The sequence below is a fragment of the Strongylocentrotus purpuratus genome, unplaced genomic scaffold (assembly GCF_000002235.5).
Source record: "Strongylocentrotus purpuratus isolate Spur 01 unplaced genomic scaffold, Spur_5.0 spur5_scaffold_12, whole genome shotgun sequence".
Classification (NCBI taxonomy): domain Eukaryota; kingdom Metazoa; phylum Echinodermata; class Echinoidea; order Camarodonta; family Strongylocentrotidae; genus Strongylocentrotus; species Strongylocentrotus purpuratus.
Window position 1 is genome coordinate 4,937,290 of NW_022145597.1, and position 23,230 is coordinate 4,960,519.

A 23,230-nucleotide genomic window follows, 5' to 3' on the forward strand; every position below is an offset into this window, starting at 1 on the left:
TCAATGTACTTTTATTTCATGTCCTTTTTACTCTGTAAATTGAACAATTTTTAATTGCCTGTTTAATGATTTTTATCTCAATAAACCAATACAGTACAAAACAACACAGTATTATATCTCACCCTGGTATATATATATTTATTTTATATATATATATATATATATATATATATATATATATATATATATATATATATGAATCATACTTTACCATCTAAGTCCAAGGCAATTCCATTAGGCCAGCCAATATCTGAGTCGACTAGGATCTGTCTATTTAGACCATCCATGTGAGCTTTCTCTATCTTTGGAGCTGTTCCCCAGTCACTGTAATACATGTAACTATGAGTAATTGGATAATGAAAAATAAGAATTGAAACAGAGTTTATATCCTGACTAAATTAAATGTAATAAATGTACCTGTACTCCATGTAGGTGTACTTTCAATCAAACAGTTGTAATGAGGTTCTGCCAGTTGGTAAGGCATTAAAATGTCCTTTGTCATACATTATTTAAGAAGGATAAAATTTTCTTTGTTTAGAAGTATGAATCAATACATTGAATTGGATTAATTTCTTCAATCCACTCCCACCCAATTTAATGAACTCTAATTCAATTAATTTCTAGGTAATTCAGTGTAATTAATTCAATTCAATGCAGTCAAATCCAAACATACAGTAGGCTTGCGGGTGCACCATGTGAGAGAGAGAGAGAGAGAGAGAGGATTGAGGAGTCCTGAAAAGGACTCTGACTCGGTAATCTTTCTTGGGGGTGTGTAGTCCTGAAAAGGACTGTTTGTTATCTTTCTTAGCTTATAGTTCTAAGGAGAACTATAGCACTTGGAGAGGATGAGTGGCTCGACGTTTCGAACAGGTTGACTACAGTATCCGTCATCAGGAGTGGAGAATATAGCTGGCGTGCAAGAGCTTAAGTCACCGGGGTGCGGACGTCGGGTAAAAATAGGTGACCGTGTGGGCTTGAGTCATCGGGGAGTGGACATGGATGGTCGGCTCGTTCGTATGACTGTCCGTCTGGGCTGGAGTCTCCAGCAACACGAACACACCATCGAATGGGATATCAGTCATCACATTTCCATGATGAAGCACTGGCATACAGGCCGAATCCGAGAAGCCATCGAAATTCACCGCCATAACACCGTGCCCCAAGACTCAGAATTATACATCAACGACATCTGGAAACCCCTCATCAACAAGTACCCGGTCACTCCTCCTCCACCACCGCCCTCACCACCCCGACAGACACCCGTACATCAACCACCGCCATCCGCCGAACCCTCAAAGCAGCCGCCAGCCTCACAGCTACAATGCACAGCAGACGACAGCAGACTACAACGCCGCCTACGTCGGGGACACACACAGCATCTCGCCGACAGCACACCCCACTCATCGATTCGAGACTCTCCTTAGTCCGCAACCCGGGGACTCCAGCCAAGACGGACAGTCAGACGAACGAGCCGACCATCCATGTCCACTCCCCGATGACTCAAGCCCACACGGTCACCTATTTTTCCCCGACGTCCGCACCCCGGTGACTTAAGCTCACACACGCCAGCTATTCTCCACTCCTGACGACGAATAGTCAACCTGTTCGAAACGTCGAGCCACTCATCCTCTCCAAGCGCTATAGTTCTCCTTAGACCTATAAGCTAAGGAAGATAACAAACAGTCCTTTTCATGACTACACACCCCCAAGAAAGATTACCGAGTCAGAGTCCTTTCAGGACTCCTCAATCCTCTCTCTCTCTCTCTCACATGGTGCACCCGCAAGCCTACTGTATATCTACATCACCATGCAAGCCGACACTTACAAGCAGCATCAAATCCAATCATTTGACTCCAATTTTTTCAATCCAGTTCAATGCATTTAATTCAAATGAGTTTGATTCAATCCAATTCAACTCAAGGCAATCCAATTCGATTCAATTCAGTCCAATGAAATTCAATCTAATAAGATTTAATTCAATGTCATTCAATTTTTTTTTTAAATCGATTCAATTTAATTCATTGCACTCCGATTCAGTCCAACCCAATGCAATTCAATCCAATTAATTCAATTCAATTCAAGTCATTTCGATACAATCTAATCCAATTCAATTCAAACCATTTCAATCAATTTCATCAAGTATAAATTCAAAACAATTACTAGTAGTTTAAATTAAATTCAAATCATTTGGATCAAATTCAATGTATTCAAAATTAGTTCAATTATATGAATTTCAACTCTATCCCATTTCTAGTTTACTCAGTCCACCTTTTTACTGGATCTAGTTCTACAATGCTTAATCCTATCCCATTCAGTTCAGTCACATAGAGGTCAATAATATCCGCCAAATTTAATTCAATTTAATTAAATCTCATCCAAACCAAATACATATAGATCCCATTCAATTGAATAAACTGCAAACAAATACAATACAATTCAATTCAATGTCAATAGCCTTACCCTCCTACTGGGTCTAGCGCTATGGCCCTAGGTTGGTCCAGGTCTGAGTCTACCAAGGTCTTGATTGTAGTCCCATCTAGACTTGAGACTGTAATAGTATTGCGGGCAACGTCAGTCCAATACAACAGACGAGATATTGGATCGATGGTCAGTCCATCAGGACCTTTAAATCATTAAACAGAACATCAACTGAATTAGGAAGATTGGTATGACAAAAGGGATCAATTAATATGAAAATAAATAGATGTCTATAACATGCTTACATTTTGCTTTTCATACATAATCATCAATAATATCTTTATCAACTATATTGTAATTTCCTTTTTATATTGATATGCACAAATTATTGGGTTATACCATTATACAGTAATACATCAAATCTACTATGCCTATAACTTATCATAGAATTATTGCAATTAATATTTATTTTACAGGTTTTTAAGAATCCAGATAATATGCATGAGAGATCGAAACTTTTCAAACATAACAAATTCTTGAATTCAGTAAATTCAATTTGACAAACTGATGACAGTTTTTTAAGCACCCTCCATTCAAGTGTAAATCACAAAGTGCCTTTTGATTCTATTATCTCTTAAGCAATTAGTTATTGAGGGCTTATTTCCTGTAATGTACATAAACTTTACATCTATCTAAAGCAATCTCAATTGCCAGTGTAGATCTATCATTGTTGTGATAATGCATGAAAAGACTATTATGCTGTGTTGCACATGATTCTGAACAGGAAGCCAGTGATGGGTATTTTATTTACATAGGTTCATCAGGGGCGGATCCAGGATTTTTCAAAAGGGGGGGGGGGCATGAAATGTACGAAATTGCGAACATGGGCCTTTATGAAAATTTTGAACCTTAAGATGATCTATGGTACATTTTGTGGCATTTCTGAATGCGTAAACTGAACATTTATGTGAATATTTCTCAGCTATTTTCCTGCTATTTTCTTTTGAGAAGGCTCCTCCCTGGATCCGCCTCTGTTCATATTATCTATGATGAACTCAAAAGCAAAGTGTGAAAATGTGCAATTGTATCATTGTTGTACATGTAGTTGCATTGTCTTATCATGAGTAATTGAAAATTAAAATATCTATCTCTAATCAGTTTATCATCCAACATAAATCCTTGTAAAAGAGGTGCTGCATGTATCAATTGGTGTTCAAGAGTAAAGTGCATTCTTAAAAATGCTAGCTGATATTCAAACTTTTAAAAAATCAATAGCATACTGATGACCAATAAACTTGCTTTTACATTATATTGCTATTCATGTATAGTTTGAAGCAGTATAAATGTCAAGATCTTCAATACAATAACACAGCATGCACATGTGAATAAAGTGCATTCTTAAAAGTGCTAGCTGATAATTAAACTTTTCAAAAATCAATAGCATATCGATGACCAATAAACTTGCATTTACAATATATTGGTATTCATGTTTATGATAGTTTGAAGTAATTTAAATGTCAATATTTACAATACAATAACAAAGCATGAAACTTTATATTGCTATTCATAGTTATGCTACGGTAGTTTGAAGCAATTTAAATGTCAATATTTACAATTCAATAACAAAGCACAAAACTGGAATAACCCAGTAGAAACCAATTATCCTTGCAAGTATAAGTACATGAACCTACATACATCAGAAGGTCTCTATTTTATATAAAGCAGTTGTAATGAGAAAGGTGCAATGTATATTGACCTCTCCACATGATATGATCATGTTGTAAAGTGATATTGCTATTCTAAATTTGAGTAACAGAACACTTCATTTCATAGAAACTGAATAAATTCCATACTATTGTATATGTTTCAGGTCATATATTATATCAAACTTTGCACACCAAATTCGGACTATAAGAGGAGCTACACGAATAAGGCTTATTTTAGTTTGTATTGCATTCCAAGAGTATTTTTGAAATTTAACACTTCAAATGGCATGGGAAAAATAAGTATAAACCTTTGTTTAACATATAACAACTAATGAATGGCCTACTGCTGTTAAAGTAATGTAGAGCACAATAAATTTCAGTGCATTATGATGAATTTATGTGCAAGGGAAACTCCAAAGTAGTGCTCCAAAAATCTACATTCCTCTACTCACACACACAGACTCTTAGACACCTATGCAAACAAGTAAGTGGTTAGTACAGTGCTTCTCAACCGGTGGGCCGCACAGCTGTGTCAGGTGGGCCGCACAGCTGTGTCAGGTGGGCCACGAGGTGGGCCACGAGTAATTCAGCCAAAACATAGTTTTTTAAATAGAATCAAATAAAAGTGTATATCTGATATTACATGACATTCTCAAATTCTGCTATTAAGTGCGTCCCAGAAAAAACGAAACCGAGAATAATCGATGTTTTATCATAATTAACTTAATGACAATTATAATTAACAAATGACACATATTTCAGGAAAAATGAGTCAAGAATAAGAAAGTTCTGTTTGTTTAAAGTAAGCTTGCATTTCCATGATTTTGTTAAACAAATTTGTCTTCACTGGCTGCCTGCCGTCTTCTTTGCTGTTAGAGCAGACAGCCACTGTAGAACGGATTTGTTTACTAAAATTATGGAAATGTAAGTGATGCATGATGTGTGAAAGGACATTGTGTGACCCATCATTTATCTTCTTCTTGTCTTTCTTATCTTTATTAGTCTTTCTTCTTTTTTTGTAGGGGGGGGGGGGCATGTGTGAGGGGGAATTCAGCCCTCAAAGTACCCCCCCCCCCCCCCTGACAAGCTAGTGTTATAAATGAAGGTAAGCAGTGTAGGTGTTGTATTACAACTGACAGTGGCACAACACATATACATGTACTCACCACACAATTCATTCTCTATTTTCTTGTGTCACATTTTATTGTCATTTTTATATCATGAGCTTTACATTTTTGTAAGGTAAGTCTCAACAAATTTCTAACAGCCAGAGTGGGGCCCCTGAGTTTAAAAAAAAAAGGTTGAGAAGCACATGGGCTAGTATATATTAACAAAGGGAAATTAAATGAGAAAAGTATAATTAAAAGAAGAAGAGTTGGTAAAATAAAAGATGATGACCAGTAAGATATGAGGTGCACTTGACAGTTGTATGATTTGAAACACTTGCCAACTGTCACTACAACAGGCCTTTCTTATACAGATCTTGAACTGTAAGAATAGCCTGAATACCTACATGTATATGGAAATCTGTAAAGCACACACAAGTTCGTATGTACAATCCTGAAAATGTGCTACGAATTAGCACAAGTTATTGATTATCTTAGAAAAAATGGCTGAGAATGAAACACTTGGTACCATAACATCACTAGGACATTATATGCTTGTGTAATTCTTCCTCTTTTCTGCAGTAACAGATAAAGAGGATAATAATCGAAGCTGGGAAAGGGTGAGCATAAAGACTGCAGGGTAGGAGATGAAGGATTGAAAGTGGAGAAAGATGAAGTATGGATGAAGAAGCAATATGACACATCACTTGCACAAGCATTGCACATGACTACAAAGTTTAATAATTAAAGGAAAAAGAAAATGAAGCTATTTTCAAAAGGATGGATTCACAATTAAAAGGGCCCTAAAAGGCAAGCGCAAGCCGCAACAGGCCAATTATTCAGAGATGTAATCAAACTAGAGAAATTATGTTCAGATCATTTTGACATTTGCTGCTTTCATCAAGTTTCTTTAACTTCTTTTCTTTAACAAATTATGACATCTGAAATAGAGTTTGATATAATTATGTTTTAAATTCATGATCATGTGCATGAAAATTTGTGTATCATGATGCGCCTGGTAATTTTAAAGGCTAGAATGACTGGAATGTCAATTGATAATAACTTTGCAGTCAATTGCAAATATGCTATGGCTCCCTCACTCTTTCTGGTGCAATTGTCACTACCGAATTGCTCAATCTGGATAGAATTTCACTCACCATCTTTCATACCAATTTCATTACTCACACGAGCTTTCCTGTGAAATCCGTTGAGAGTCACAGTAAATTTAGGGGCATTGGCTGGGCAGATGGGACAAATAAATATTCATTTTCCTTCAAATATACCTCTTCACATGAATTATTCTAGACACTTGATTGTAATATGAAGTGGACATGATGCAGGAGGTTTCTAGGTTGGATTTGACATACAGATCCTCTATTTCCATCTGTCCAAAATCTAATTTTCTTTGAAGCTTTTGTTGTTAATTATTGGCATTCTAGAAATTATGACTTTATTACTTTTCATGGCAAACCATGGTACCTTGAACATGTATAATACAAAAGTCATTAAGTGTTCAAAATTCTTGAAAACATAAAAGCAAGATTCCTATGAAACATCCAGAACATAAAAGGTCATTAACGCAGGGAGAAAGTTAAAGATAGGCTAGGGACGAACATGCTGTCTGAGAGACAGAAAAGTAAATATTTACCAATAAACTGTATTAAGAAGACTTTTTTTTAATATATGACTTTACATGTTTTTCTAGCACCACAAACATAAATATGCAGAAAGTTATAAAAGCAAATTGAATTGTTCAAATAATCTGCCTTATTTGTACGTAACTGAAAGATCATAACATTATCAGAACCAAGAAAGTATGAATACACACCATAATACCTCAATGTACCTAACTTCCAATAATTTTATACAGAACACTTATAGCCTACAGATAAAGAGATAAAATAAAAAATAAATAGATAGAGGGAAATGGAATATGGCAACAAAAAACAAACAGCAAGAATTTAAAGAAGAAGAAGAAGAAGAAGCTGAATCTTTTTTTTTTGAACGACCTTGTATCATTGTCATAACTGTTGAAACCAGCTACCACTGTTTAGACAGTAGAATAATATCATTAATCACAGTATTCTGTATTTTTATGGCGCATGATTACTCTCTTTTCAACAGAAATTGTCATTTACATGTAACTTCTTCAATAACTTGCAAATGTCTTTTATCTATATTTTTATTCCAATATTCATCAGAGGACACATTTTAAAGTGAGTGGAAGTGTATGTGTGTATGTTGTGGGTGTGCTAGTGGGTGTGTGCTAGTAGGTGTGTGCTACTGTTTGGGTGGGTTGTGTGTGGGTGTTTGTGACTTTTTATTGTATTCTTGTGTGGGTTGTTGGTTTTAGGATGGTGAATGTTTGGTGGGTGCTTGTTTGGTGGGTGGGTGGGTGGGTGGGTGCCTGTGCAGATTGTGTGTGAGTGTTGGACATGTAAGTCTAAATAACTGTAAAATTGTCAAAGGGAGGAAGTAATGAAGCTATTATATAGATTAAGACCATTTTTGTTCATCTTTGCATTCTTCATTGATTCAAGTTGATACAATTTGTATCATGTATATGGAATAACATAAAACCCACATTCTAAACTATGCAGTGTCACGATAAGATCCATTTTTATTCTTTGAATTATAGTTTTGAAGATTCCATCCTCATATAGTTTGGAAAAAATTCATGCCAAAAGATTATGCAATTTTAGTGGCTGTCATTTATGTCTAGAAATCTCATGTGCCTTTACCCACAATTGTAGATGATATGACATTTGCTCAGGCAATTAACAACTGCTCTAGGTTTATTTTGTCAAAGGACTTGAGTTGTAAGCGGATTTTTGGTATAAAAAAAGGATAGTTTTAGGGTGAAGTTTAGGTGAATGTCTGGTCCATGGTTGAAGATAGACATTCGGTTAGTGCAGATAATTGACTGCAGAGAAAATGTCACCAAAGCATGTGTTTTACAATCATCATCTATTCAAACATCAAAAGACAAAAAAGAAAGAAAACACAATCATAATGATGTAATGGCGCACTCACTCACTGTGGTGCACTTTTATCTCTAGCTCTATCTACTTGTTCAAGCTACATAAAATTCACTCACCAAGTGTAACACCTATTTCATTATATTCTTTACATACTTCCCAATATTCATCGACGATTTCACAGGTATATTCAGGGACATTTGCTGGGGAGATGGATAAACAGACTCTAATTTCACTCTTTATGTATCTTTAACAAACATGACTTCAATTTTTCAATATTGTATTGTAATAAATGAGAGATAGATGAAATAATTAGATAAAGATGGTTTGGTACTTCAGTATTTCCATTTAGATAGGTTTAATGTATACACAGAGATTTATAGGGTACATCTTATTTCTCATGCCTCTCATCTGTACATAATATGCTACTTACAAGCATGGGGGTTTGTGAAAGAAAACACAAGATTAAATTCTTTCAGACTGACAAAACTCATAAACATGCCAATGTACATCTAAAATGTTACATTACTTGGCAGACAGGTATCCAAACAGCAATCTCAGAGGTTCAACAGAAATTGCACACAGCTTTCCATGGCTTTCACATGTGAAGAAAACACTGGTATTGTCGGAATTCACGTGATGTCTCAGGCATGTGAAAAATATATATATATATTTTTACTTCTCTTTTGTTTAGGATTCCAGTTAATTAAATAATTCCCAGTAGCTTTATTAGCATTGCTAGTATCTTGCTATTAATCAAATTAAAGAAATTGGGGGTGGGGCTTATCATCTGATTATAGGCTTTGACATTTTTTATTTTTTTATTTTAATGACATGTGTAAGCATTACATAGTATTGATGCTCTCTATATATATTTATTTATTTTAATTCTACTTTCTATTTTGTTATAGTGAGGTAATTTTGGTTACATATGAATGCGCACTTCTTTTTTGTGTAATGTTTTCCTTTAACAATTAGGTTGTGAAACAAACAAATTTTAAGGCTTTAAATGCAAAATGAGAAGAAATGGAAGGATTAATTTGTTATGATATGGAAAACGTAGGCATTGAATGAAAAGCTTGTCAGTAGAAGGGGGCAGAAGGGGATGGGGGAGGGGGTAGGGGGTGAAATCCCCCCTCACTTGAGCTGTCCACACCAAACTAACAGGGCCTTTTTAGGGTTAAAGTATTCATCATTGGGGCAGTGCTGTAGGGATCAGCTGTCTACCATTTATTGAAAAGAATTGGAGGATAAGAGGGGAATTATAAAAAAGACACAAACTTTTGCATCCAACACAATAGGAGAAAGCATATAGATCTTACCATCAACACCTGACCTGCCTAGCGTCTCCTGACCACTCCCATTAATATGAGCTCTACTAAATGAACCCAGTCTCACATCCGTCCAGTACACCCTGGTCTCAACGGGGTCATAGGCCAAGGCGATGGTTCGCACAATGTCTTCAAGTGGCAGTGCAGTGAATCGGGTCATGGGGCCATCCATACTGATCTGAAAGATACCTGGAATGTGGGTGTCAGCCACCAACACAAAGTTGTCTTCCATGATATCTATAACAAAAAACAGCCAAGAATAATTGGGTAATCTTTGTATTCATTTATTTTGAATTAGAAAAATATGCATATTAACAAGAATAAAACAGCGTGTTTCCACAGAAAAAAAATAAAACACAGATTATCTTTTCCGGAATTGAAATACCGTGTAGCGGCGAAACGGTATTAAACCAATCTGTTTCCACAGAGCGCAGCTTTCCATTTAGCCCCGATTCCATGTTCCAGGTCAGGCAAATACTGTGTCAATCGGAAGTCAAGATTCAACCTTTGACCTCGATCGTGGATCCAGATCTACACAGGATTCCATGCTATTCTATTGTGACGTACATTTTTCATTGTTACGTACAGCGTGTATATAAAAATATTATTGTATACGCGTATTTTAAAGTATTTTTCAACCAATCACGCTGCAGTGGTGATTGGGGCTTCACGCACTCTGATGATCTGCCAGACACGGTTTGTCGCTGTGTGTGTTTCCACAGCGATTTCACAGGGAGTTCGTTGGGATCGACACGGCAAGATCCACCTCCCAGAGGTGGATCTGATAATCCGTATCTCGGTCGACACGCTTGTGTTTCCACAGGAAAACTGACACAGTATGACACGGTATTACACGGGTAATACCCTGTCGATGTTTTCTGTGGAAACACGCTGAAAGAAAATATTGATCTAGAAAAATATACAAATTATGTTTTATACCTGTAAGACATTGTTGTTCTGCCCTCTCACTCACCCAGGAAAATGTAGTTTCCCCTGGGACAACATCCCCCATTTCTCTCCTCCAAGAAAACTAACCCCTTCCCCCAAATATAATAGTATGAATTTCAAAACATCACAGTATGCATAAAGTCTTATAAATTACATAATCAATCTGTCCTATTTGCTGTCAGATAGTTTCATTCACAAAGCGATCAAATGATCGAACTCACCTTACTCTTTAAACCCAATCAATATACATGTACATATATACCCATCTTCCATAAAGGCCTGTTACACTTACCAACATTGCATGTGAAATTGTCATCTGCTAAGGTAAAACCGATGCTGCAGTGACAGACAAAGCCTTCTGTTGACCTCGGTAAGCACAGGTGGTCACATGACTCCTCATCACAGACACCTGGTGGGAAGGCAAAGACATGAGTGGAAAATGTTGAAAAGCACGTGCTCTCTAGGGTTTTTGTTTCCTGCTTTTTAAAAATGAATAAATGTACTGTTCTGTAATACAATTTATTTATCAACAGCCTTGCTTCAATTTATTTACTGTCCTGTTCTATTCATTAATAGTTTACCATGCTGTCAATGAGAAGGATATAGTTGTGAATTTCATAAGATATTTAATCAATAACAAACGGACAGGATTTAACTTGGGTCTGTCTGGAGAATCTTAAACAGATAATAACAAAATTGATTTTGCTTATCAGCAAGGGAATTTCCTTTGCTTGTAGATCTCTTCCTCATTTATGAATAGCTTAAAAGGGAAGTGCAAACTTCTACATATTCATGATATGTCGTCTGCAGAAAGCGTCAGTCCCGATGCACGACCTAGTGAATATATATTCCACATATATTCGTCTATTATCAGAATACACATCTCCATTGTGGTCTACAAGCATAACAACAAATCAAATCAATGATATTGAGAGAATCCAAAAGCTCTCCTTTGCCAAGAGCCTGTTGGCTTCTTCCAGGCATCGAGACTTCCTTCCGCCCCTACGCAGCAAAATATCCTCCCGGCGTCTACGTTACTCGCACCACTTGGATACCCCCATGTGTAGGACTGCTCAGTACCGCTCGTCAACAATGCCCTCTGCAATAAGACTGCTTAACGCGAATCTATAAATCGTTTCATCTATAATAATAATACGCTAAGGCTCCGCGGGGGGCGCGACGTCTCCGCGAGCCTTTGTATTCTATTGTTTTTTAATGAGATCGCCGACCGAAGTTTGTGCAGCTATCTCCTCCTGAACCCTCCCCTCGGGGTACCCGTGCCCGGTGCCATCGTCCGCGGGAGAGTCTACTCTGTGGAATTGGCTATACTCCGCCCGAGGTCCTCCTCCGTGTCGACGTCCAGGGCGAAAACAGACGCGACATGCATAATGCAGGATATGCGTGACGACAGAGATACCTCATGGATATTCAACATTACATCCGTATCAAAGAGAGACACGACAGACGACGAGCAACTCACATTATGTTGCGTATGAAATGCTCTATGCAAAGGGCGGGATTACCCCCCGAGTAAGCCCTCTTGCTACAGGGTGTGCTTTGTACGAGCTGCACAAGCCAGAGAGATACACGGGGCTAATTCCCGTCGACGTCCAAACTTAGAGACCTATTTCCATTATGATTGCCGCGATTTTTATATAGTTTTCGTGAATGGAGGTATGAAATCAAAGCTTATTTTGTGATTACTACGGCCATGTATACTGAATTTTGATTATCATTTTCTAAAGGAAAGTATTCACAAGAAAACCATTGGACTGACAGTTCAGTCGCAAGCTGCCTTCAGTCAACTACACACAGTGTAGCGTAACTCTGGGAAGCTCCAACACTGGCACCCCGCTCCGCAGGCGTCCGACGCCTGCGGCGCCAGTGTTCGAGCTTCCTGGAGTTACGCTGTAGTGTGTGTGAGTTCAGCTGAGCTGAGCTCGAGTCGAAGAGATTTGACACTTTGAAATTGTTATCTGTTGGTTTGCATGATTATTGCCGCGATTTCAATATAGTTTCGTGAATAGATTTACGAAACCTGAGCTTAGAATTAGTAAAGTATTACTAATGTCTACGTTTTTAAACGACTGTCTGATTTTCTTGTAAAAATTTTACTTTGAAAAATGATTATCGAAATTCATGGTCAGAAATAATCACAATCTAGGGTCTATTAGGTCTATGTTACAGTTCTTGCATCAAATCAATGCATGAAAACTTAGTTATTGAACTAGAATTTTTTTTTTTTTTTTAAATAGGCAATTATGAAGTAGGAAGCCTGAAACCTTAGCCTACTAAACAAATCTCAACAAAGTGTAGGCCTATCCTTTTATGAATTAATGAAAAAGTAGCCCACGAAAATTTCCCAAAAATTTGAAATAGAGCCCCCGAAATGAAAAACTTAATTTTTTTGCCTGCGCCCCCTCTAGAGTGTATATATAATATAGGCGTGGGGTCCACGGGTTTCAAGGGGCCATAAACCCCCAAAAGCTCGGGGTTATGTTCTTCAAAGTTGGGGGGGGGGACACATCAGATCGCAGCGAGTTGAGTGTATATGTAATATAGTCGTGGGGTCCACAGGTTTGAAGGGGCCATAAACCCCCGAAAGCTTGGGGTTTTTAGGCGTTTAATTAGGGTCGGATGAGCATATTTTTAATACTTTATTTGTGACACTTGCGGGTCACTAATTGGCGTGGGGTCAATACGTAGAGTTGCGTAGTGTTGCGTACCAACTACGCTGGCCTACGTTACTATATGCTGAGGGACGGAAAGGGGTACGCAAGATGAACGAAAACAATTCAACATGTTTAATTTTTTTCGCGTACTTTCGGCGTAGAAACTTGACGCAGAAAGTACGCCTTTTTACGCAACACTACGCTACATGCCTATGCAACAGTATGCTACCCTACGCCAGATGGACAAAGCAGTAAAAGCTTTCCACACAGTAAGCAACCATAAGCAAACCTGTACACCAGCCTACGCATAACCTACGCAGGGACTATTTTCCCATTAATACGCAGCCTAATTTCTGCGTAGTCGGTACGCCACACTACGGAACTCTACGCAGTTCCAGTGGCTTAAAGAATAACTACCGGTACAGTTGGATCGTTTTTTTAATTTTTATATAAGGCCAAATTAAAAAAAAAACATGTTTACCGTCCTGTTTTTTTTTTAAAAATGGGAAGGAGGAGGCCCTTTTTTTTTTTTTTTTCTTTCAAAATGGCCGCTCCGTACATTTTCCCTGACATTCGGGCTATTTTTCAAGATGGCGGCCGACAATTTTTTTTTTTCTTTTTAAAATCAGAAATACATTTTAGCAGTGCTTTTCATGTTTTTTTTTCTTTCAAAAAATAAAAAATAACAAAAAAAAATTTAAAAAAAAAAGGAGGCGGCCCCCCAAAAAGGAAGCGGACAGGACGCTGTTTTATTTTCTTTCAAAAAAAAAAAAAAAAAAAAAAATTCAAAAAATTTTCAAAAAAATAAATAAATAAAAGGCGGCCCCCAAAAAGGAAGCGGGCGGGGATGCTAAACATGTATATTTTTTTAATGGCCTGAATGGCAAATAAAGTTCTTGGTGGTTTTAATTTAGACACTCTCTATATATCTATTTACACCCCCCGCCCCCTCTAGAATCCCGCGGATTTCCGCGGGTCCTGCTAGTTATTTTATTAATTCATTAGTGTTCCTTTTTTTTTACTTCAATTTTATGCCCTTGCTAAATATTAAATTTTGGGCTTTTTATCTCTAATATTATGTGCAATATCTTACACGAAATTATGAAATATTGTTATTCAAATATCAAATTCAAATTTTTTTCTTGTTTTAGATGAATGATGTCATTACAATTAACAATAGCAATTGTTATATACACTCTGAACTCTTTTTTTTTAGACATATAACTTTTTTTCTCATGCATATCAATAGACATTTGGTTTTAAACAAACCGGTATAATATTACGTTATCAGCATACACTTTTATCCAATTTACTCTCAGACTGCCTCAAACTGTAAACATATTTTAACCCGTTGTTTCATTAGTTCATTAGTGTTCCTTTTTTTTTTTTTTAAACAAATTTATGCCCCTGCCAATTATTTGACTTGGGTCTTTTTCTCCAATGCAATATCTAATTCGATATTACACTATATTGTTATTTAAATACTCATTCTAATTTTATTGAACAACTTTCTTGATCTAGATGAATGCTGTCATTACATTTATATTAAAGGGGAAAACGCAAGAGAGACTGTCATTTTGACTCTTACGGTTTAATTTCATCTCATCCAAAAGGTCTTTTTTAATGCTTAATTTCAATTTTTGTAATTGAAACGTTTGTATAGCAATTGTTAAATACTTTCTCAACACTTTCGCTCAAACAACTTCCTTTTTTTCTTCTCCATTCTCTCCTTCCCACCGTCTTGGTCTTTCAACATGAAAGTATATTATTACATTAAACGTATAACTTTGTTTTGCAATTTTGATTTCATCTTACAATGACTTACAATATGTATTTTAGTTTTATATATGTTTATATCTCTCTATATTTTTAACTTGTTTGTAAATTGAACATTTTCAGCCTGCGAGCTGCTTGTTTGATGTGATTTCTCAATAAACCAATTCAATTCAATTCAATACAAGAGTCTTGGGTTTATGAGTTTATTTCATAAAAATGCATTCCAAACCATGCAAAAGTAATATACCATGAACATAGCACATGTTGCATCATGCACATTTATGGTCATGTATGGTATTTCCTCAAATTCCACATTTTCTTGATTTAAGAAAAAAAACAGGGGAAACGCTCTCGGCGGTCTCGCCTGCATTACGCAATTCAATATGATGAAAAATTGAGGTTGGGACATTATTCATAGGCAGTGTGGCCCATTAGCAGCCCCCCCCCCCCCCCTACCCCAATGAAATCCTCTAAACATAATCAGCATTTTGAAGTGAATATTGACCAAGAGTCATCAGAAGAATTATTTACTATAATTTGTACCAAGATTAATAACCTTAATGGAACATGAAAAAATAACAAAAAATGATTTTGTTTAAAAAAAAAATTTAACCTCACATACTGACCTAAAATGACCTTTGACCTTGACTTTGTGACCTGGAATTTGCGTCAGAAGATTTGTGATACTTGATAACCTTCTGTACAAGTTTCATGGAATTTGAACAAAACACTTTTGAAATTATGGTAAAATTTCAAAATCTTGATGTTGATGCCACAAAAGAGTTCAAGTTTGTTGGCCTGAAATGACCTTTGACCTTAATTTAGTGACCTGGGGCAGTATTCTGAACCCTGTGTTATCTCTAATATTGTTGTATCTTTGGAGATAAGATAAAGTTGGTATTCTAAACATTGTTGTAACTTTGGTGTTATCTTTTGTTGTAACTTTTCTCTCATCTTATTGGCCGCGCCTGCGCTCATACTTTGGTGCGCTTGTAATTGTGCGTATTATTAAAAAAGTGGCATTTAATCCTCATTTGCATATGCGCACGGGAGATAATATGTCGAGATAATTGGTATTCTGAAATTTGTTGTATCTTTTATCTTATCTTATCTTGCATGGTATTTACAACAATATTTACAACAGGTAGGGGGTTGTTGTATCTTTCGTGGTGATATAATGGCGGCAACATTTTTTGCCCAGAACCAACTTCGTGCCAATAGACGAGTTAGAAGAAGATTGTGGGTTGACCAGAAACATCACAGATGAGAACTTTCTAAGATATTACATGCTAGGATATAACGATTTTAATGCTCTCAGCTTAACCAAAAAAGTGAAAGCGTGATTTGTCTTTATGATCCACATTCAACAGCGCATAATGATGACGCGCGTAATAAGTGCTCAAATAACTAATTACGCCCAAGATTAGTATGCGCTAGGCACATCCTCAGATATGGCATAAAGTATTCCTATTGGTTGACCTACTTATCATGCTTATATAAAATAGATTTTGATTGGTAGGGTCCATAAAAATGGGCATGTCATCAATGGTCAAAGATAGGATAGAGGCGGTCCTTCAAGAGATAACACAGGGATAAAACAATGTTCAGAATACCAACTTACAACAATATTAGCGCTGTGTTATCTCTGGAAGATACAACAAAAGATAACACAAAACTTACAACAATGTTCAGAATACCGCCCCTGAAATTCTACTCACATGATTGGGGATACTTAATAACCCTTTAGTCTAAGTTTCATAGAATGAGAACTTATACTTTTAAAATTATACTAAACATTCAAAAACTTAACCTTAGGTTAAGTTTCTGATGTTGACGCCGCCGTCACCGGAAAAGCGGCGCCTATGTCTCGCTTTTTGCTACGCAGGTGAGACAAAAGCCTTCATATCTCCCCCAATTTCAAGAATGGCTGTGAACAATGAGGTCTACAAAAAAAGATGTTGTATTGCCCTTTAGGTGCCAAAACATGGGTCAGTTGATCAAAAATCTCCTCTCTTTTTTTCTCCCTCTTTTGGCTGATATTTCTCAGTTTGCTTTGATACATATTTTGTTATTCATTAAACATTTTTTTGTTAAACTTTAACAAAAAATAACTTTTTAAGAAAGCCGACTGTAGATTTCAAGAATTTTGGGTCGGTCGCAAAGGGCAATACAACATCTTTTTTAAGGCCTTAGAGAGAAAAGCTGTCGGTAAAAAAGAGTTTCATAGCTTACTTATTCCATCTGGTTGCCTGGTATCATCATACATGCGGACTCCATACGCTACGTTAGACACAACCATGCTCTTCACTAATTCTTGTTTGCTGATACTGACTGCATGTAATCCACTGTCTGTGCCCCATTCAGTGAAATAGAGATAGTCCTGAAAAAAGACAAGAGTTAAACCATTATTACAACTGTACAGTGCATCCAAGAAAAAAAAGAAATTGAGAATTATCAATGTTTTATCACAACTATAATTCATAAATGACACATATTTAAAAACTTATATCCTCCTTTTTTTCATTTGATGCAACTCATATGATGCATATTTCATGCATGAGTGACTAAAAATAATTTGAAGAAAGGGTACCAAAAAGTCATTTGATGGACGGCATCTGAATTTTAAAGAAAAAATCACATTTCTAGGAAGTTCATTTTTGCCCCTTCATATGACACCTCTATCAGGAAAAATGGGCCAGGAATAACAAAGTTCTGTTTGTTTAAAGTAATGCTTGCATTTCCATATTTTTATTAAACAAATCGGTGCCACTGGCTGTCGGCCCTTACAACAAAAAAGACGAAAGACTTAATGCATGGCTGATCGTCAACAAAACACAGTTTGTTGTGTGTTGCCTGCCGTAGCAACACACAGCAAGCCAGTGAAAACAAATTCATTTAATAAAATTATGTTTATTACCACTCTTTACTCATGTGACAATTGAGGACGATGTAAGATACAAATGTATATGAACACTTTAGTGGAATCTACATGTACCTTGTACATATGAGTTGTTGCTGTGTCAGGGAAACCTTGAGCAGGCTTCAAGCCATCAAATGTATTTGTTTGAGAAATATATGCCTAGAATTTCAAACCATTGGTAAGTTGGCTCATCAATTTTTATTTTTATTTACTTTAAAAACAAAACAAATTGTACTGGTCACAAAACACTGAAATGATTATATACATTTATAATCATTCATTCTTCACTAATTGTAAAATGACACAGAGTTCACAAAGATCAGAATTTCAACAGTTTTCCTTTGTATTATTGACAATCTTATTTAAATACTCTATCATATAACATGTCATACATTTTTTTGACAAGAGGAAATGTAAAAATTCTTTGTGTAAAAATGTCACATACAAAATAGTAACATTGGCATTTGAAACCGACTAAAAAAAATAATAAATACAGAATGGCTGCTCTTACAAAGGATGCAACCTGTAGTCAGGTTGATATATACTCACACGAAACAATTCAATGTCAAAGTATTTTGCCCCTGACTTCTGATAGATTCTTGTAGGTTCAGACCCATCCAAATTCACAGAGTTGATGATACCATCGCCACGCGTGGCATAGAATAATCTGTATCAGAAACAGGAAACGATAATATGAAGCGATGATAGATTTTCTTCACTCTCCCATTCCTAACCCTGGAAACAAAATTCCACAAAGTATTCCTTACCTATCCTGTCTACAGGATGATTGTAATAATCATAATATCCTAAAGAATGCTCAAGGCACCTAACACAATATGTATATAACAAACAGTTAAGAAATACAGATAATAAGCAAATAATTACAGTTCTTAAAGGTGATGGGACAAACTATCATTCCGAGGCGATCTGGATGTAGCTGAGGAAAGACAGCGTATACATTCAGATTGCCGAGGAAGTGATAGTTTGCCATCGCCTGAAACCAAAAGGTGATTATTTGCTTTATATTCAACATCTGAAACAATTTAACTACAGAAACAATTGGTCGGGTTCAAAGTTTTGAAGGAAAATGCAATTGCCATTTCTGTAAGTCGAAAAATTCCAACACAAGATAAGTTTCCAAAGTCATCCCAACTCCTCTTAGTTCTGGATTCTTTAAGCCTTGTGGAAATGTACGTGTTGTTGAAGAGGAATGAAGGAGAGAGGAAATACACGGAGGGGCAAGGTTATGAAGTGAACGGTAGGTGAGAAATAACATGTTATATTTAATATGATGTTCTATAGGAAGCCAGTGAAGGTTAATAAATAATTGAGTAGTATATGGGTCAAAAGATTTGATGACAAGCCAGTTAGCTGTATTTTATTGTATTTTGTGAATTTGATACTTAGGAAGGCCAAAGATGAGGGAATTACATTATCCAGAAAAGAAGTCACATATAAGCATGGATTAGCTGCTCGGTGGTTTCTTATTACAAAGGTTATGGATGTTAGAATTAGCATACTTCACAATGTTTGAGATGTGTGTATCAAGGGTCATGATGGAATCAAATATTTATTTTTTGCCCCATCAGTAGGAGCGATATGAGTAGAACCAACACATTTGTATATATGTATATGTAGGTAATCTTTGCAAGTTGTTGTCTGGAGCCTAGCACAATTTTTTTAGTTTAAGAAAACGATTATCCATCCACTTCCATACGTCTCAAGTACAATTTTCACGATCCTTCATAAATATTTTTGTACCTATTTCAGGATTCAGGGGATGTGAAAATTAAGATGATTTAGATCAGAATTTGAATATTTTAAACATACACTGTACATGTGCTTTTTACTTTCAAATGTATTGCCTTTTCACACATTGCAGTAACACTTCCCATATTTGCCATGTGCTGTATCCTTCGCCAGATACTGGCACATTATACATTATGTGTTCACATTATGATCTTAAAATTATACATTTCTCTATGATAAGATAAACTGTGCCATATAGGTCTTATGACATCATGCTACTATATATCTCAAACCTTAAAAACTATGGCCTTAGAGCTAGGAGAATTCACATGCATAACAAAACACGCAACAATTATCTTCATCAAATGATTTTGTATTTTTTAAATAGGCAAATACAAGACAATGCTGGATTGTAGCCTTTACCTATCATTGTTGAAGTCTAAAGCCAGTCCATTGGGTGAGTTCAGTCCAGTTTTGATCACCATATGTCCTGTTCCATCCAAATTAGCCCTCTCAATCTGAGATGGAGGTCCAAACTCGGTCCAAAACATAAACCTGTCATAAATGGTTCAAAGCATGAAAAATCAGTATTCTTGCTACCACAGAATACACCTGCAGACATTACCTTTGGCTACTCCAAACAAAAACATACTGTCTAGAGTCAATCTCATGACTTCATGTATCTTGACCAAACACTTAATTATGTAATTAAAAGTTTCTATTTCCCTTTATTAAGATTCCATTTTTTTTTCTTTCTTTCTTTTTTTTGGGGGAGGGGGGGGGGGGTAGAGGGGGCTGTTGAGTAGTTTAACTATGCTCTCCTCTTTCTAGTAGCCATTACATCACATCTGTACCTCACTCTTTGGTAGGACATTAATCTCCTATTATTACAAGTCCCTCAGATACATGATCATGTATACGATTGAAAGTGTAGGTCCACATACTAACCCTTATATTGGATGTGTATTTGGCTTCTTAGTCAGATGAAATGCAATCACCATCCTCATTTGTACTTTTACTATTACACTACACATGTAATGTATGAGCAATGCGACGCACATAATGCGCCAAAACTCTAAGGTGACTGAGCAACAAGAATAATCGCTGAGAAAAATTTGAGAAATGTTGAAATATTACTTACCATATTATTTTTAGTTTTAATTAATTGAGGTGAAATCTACATGTGCATAAACTTATTATGTTTACGTAGCTACGAAATCCTTCCATTTTGTTAACAAATCTCATAAATATATAGAAATGACTTAAAACTATTATTATTATTATTATTATTATTATTCATTTCGCAAAAACAAAGGAAATCATTGAATACAAAACAAGAGAACATTTGGAAAAGAGTCACATGGATGCCGGGAAAAAAGAAAAAGATTACCGGTAACTAAATATATGTACCCTGCAGGTCTTCTTCTTCAATCCATGTGACATATGCGTTATTTTCTGTCATGATGCTGTACCACCTGTCAACTACAGGAGATATAGAACCAAAATAAACAAAACAAATTATCCTAATTCACTTTTAGACTTTGAAAACAAAGTGTGTAGCTTAAAATCCCCCATTATGGCTCTCATTATGGACTTACTTGCGAATGGCATGGATCACTAAACTTCTGGGGCGTACAATATCGTCTTCCAAGAGGAATTTCCTTCTGCTGCCGTCATACCTTGACACTGCTATGTGACGCCGGACAGCGTCTGTCCAGTAAAGGTTTTGGTTCAACCAATCAACAGCTAAACCTGATCAATAAGATATATTTTTTGAGGTGTTAGCAAATCCTTCTTTAGATGAAACCAATGTAAAAACTGTGGACTCTCAAACTAGAGAGAACTTTTGCTCTAAAATGAAGTCTGCATATCACATAATTTAAGCACAATTAACTTAATATTGGTATTGACTGTGTAAGAGCAGGAGCGGGCTTCCATTTATCGATTCTTATTTTGAGAATTATGAAATAAACAGATATTTTGCTAAGCCAACCTTGATCAAATTTACTATTAATTTTATCCAAATTGTGGTTTACCTAATATAGTAGGCCTACAATGCCCTATCATCCAGTAGCAAACCTGCTCTTACAGATACAAATGTAGTGTGGAGTTCAGACCTAGATCACAATACTGCATCCTAACAATGATTTTTAATGTAAGATATTTGATCAAATTCCAATCATAAACCTGTATGCATACCATGTCATGACTTGGAAAATAAAATTGTCATATTTTGGGGGTTTGATAATGCGCACTAAAGAAATCCACCAGGTTTTGTTATTACTTGTAAATGAATGGTAACTGCACGCAACAAAGGACTTGAGCGCATTCACTGGCTTCTGTGTTATAAGATACAGAAATGTGATACTTTACGTCATAATAAATGGTTTACCCGTTTCATGTCTTAACGAACCTCTACAAAACACAATTACCTTCTGCACTTCCCACTCCACCCACAACAGTCTTGATGGAGCGACCGCTAAATAGGCGGACCCGATAGATCTCCCGCTTTCCATAATCAGAATAGAACATCATTTCTGCTTTGGCATCCATCTCAACGGCAACCAGAAGGGTGCGATTGGAGACAAGATATTTGTTCTTCACTATCTGAGCGTCAGGGATGTCTGCAAAATTTGCTGGGAAGCGGATGATTTCATGGCGGGTGACAAACAGGAGCTGGGGTTTATTAATCTTCTCTTCATCTAGGAAATGGATGAAAGGGTGAAATTTGTTTTGAACCAATACAATGATATGATACCTACCACTAGTCCATCGTCACATGGTCTTCCTTATTTAAGAAATCATAGTTCTTGTACAATAGGTACAATATAACATTATGATATAATGTCTCTATATGCTTCCAAGGACTGTTGGATATTATTACCCTGGCTTCAGCTCCATCAGCCATAGCACTCAAGGATCAAATCCTGCCAGGTACCCACTTACCCACTACCCCTGGGCCGAGAGTGGCAAATGTAGGTTAAATGTCGTCAGAGGACGTGAGTGCTGCGGCAGGGGATTACCCCGTACCTTGGTTCTCAATCCATCCTAGACTTCTCTACTAGACAACAACACATCTACATTTGGAACCATGCATGACGATAGAGTTAGTGCAGGGCATATGAGAAGGTGAAATATATATGAGGCATTAAGTGTCAAGTATTTAAATGAATTACTCATAGAATCTTGAATCAAAGCGGAGTGCTAGTAAAATATGTACCCAGGTAATCATAAGTTGGGCTAACACAGTATTGACAAAGGAAAAAATCTTTTAACATTTATCAACCGAGACAATAAGTGTTAATGATGACACTAATAGGACTCCATTGAATTAGGGGCACAGGAATTTAATTCACTTATATATATCAACACCATCCTTCTAGAAATCAATAATTTTGCTTTCCTCTGATGGATCTATAAACTTAAATATTTCACACGTAGTATCAGTTACATGACCCATTGGCCTGAGGGAGTACAAAGTCTTTTTTTACCTCTAACACAAGACGTTCCATTCATCGTCAGCTCATAACCATGGTTACACACACACTTGAAGGAGGAGTCTGGGGCGCTTGTACATAGATGCTGGCATGGATTGCTGGCACAGGGAGCTGTATATACATGTATGC

The 23,230-nt window shown here is 36.4% G+C and overlaps 1 protein-coding gene across 2 annotated transcripts in view; it reads right to left on the minus strand.

Annotated features, from left to right (window-relative positions):
- Window positions 1-23,230, minus strand: part of LOC591940 (sushi, von Willebrand factor type A, EGF and pentraxin domain-containing protein 1) — a 127,345-nt gene that overhangs the window by 75,238 nt on the left and 28,877 nt on the right. For both annotated transcript variants that reach the window (XM_030981650.1, XM_030981651.1), the window contains 10 exons: window positions 23,096-23,212; window positions 22,037-22,306; window positions 21,203-21,356; window positions 20,028-20,159; window positions 18,405-18,522; window positions 17,168-17,315; window positions 10,780-10,896; window positions 9,531-9,776; window positions 2,461-2,623; window positions 212-339 (listed from right to left, as the gene is read on the minus strand). In XM_030981650.1, the coding sequence (XP_030837510.1) occupies window positions 212-339; window positions 2,461-2,623; window positions 9,531-9,776; window positions 10,780-10,896; window positions 17,168-17,315; window positions 18,405-18,522; window positions 20,028-20,159; window positions 21,203-21,356; window positions 22,037-22,306; window positions 23,096-23,212 (1,593 nt within the window). The remainder of the gene's footprint in view (window positions 1-211; window positions 340-2,460; window positions 2,624-9,530; window positions 9,777-10,779; window positions 10,897-17,167; window positions 17,316-18,404; window positions 18,523-20,027; window positions 20,160-21,202; window positions 21,357-22,036; window positions 22,307-23,095; window positions 23,213-23,230) is intronic.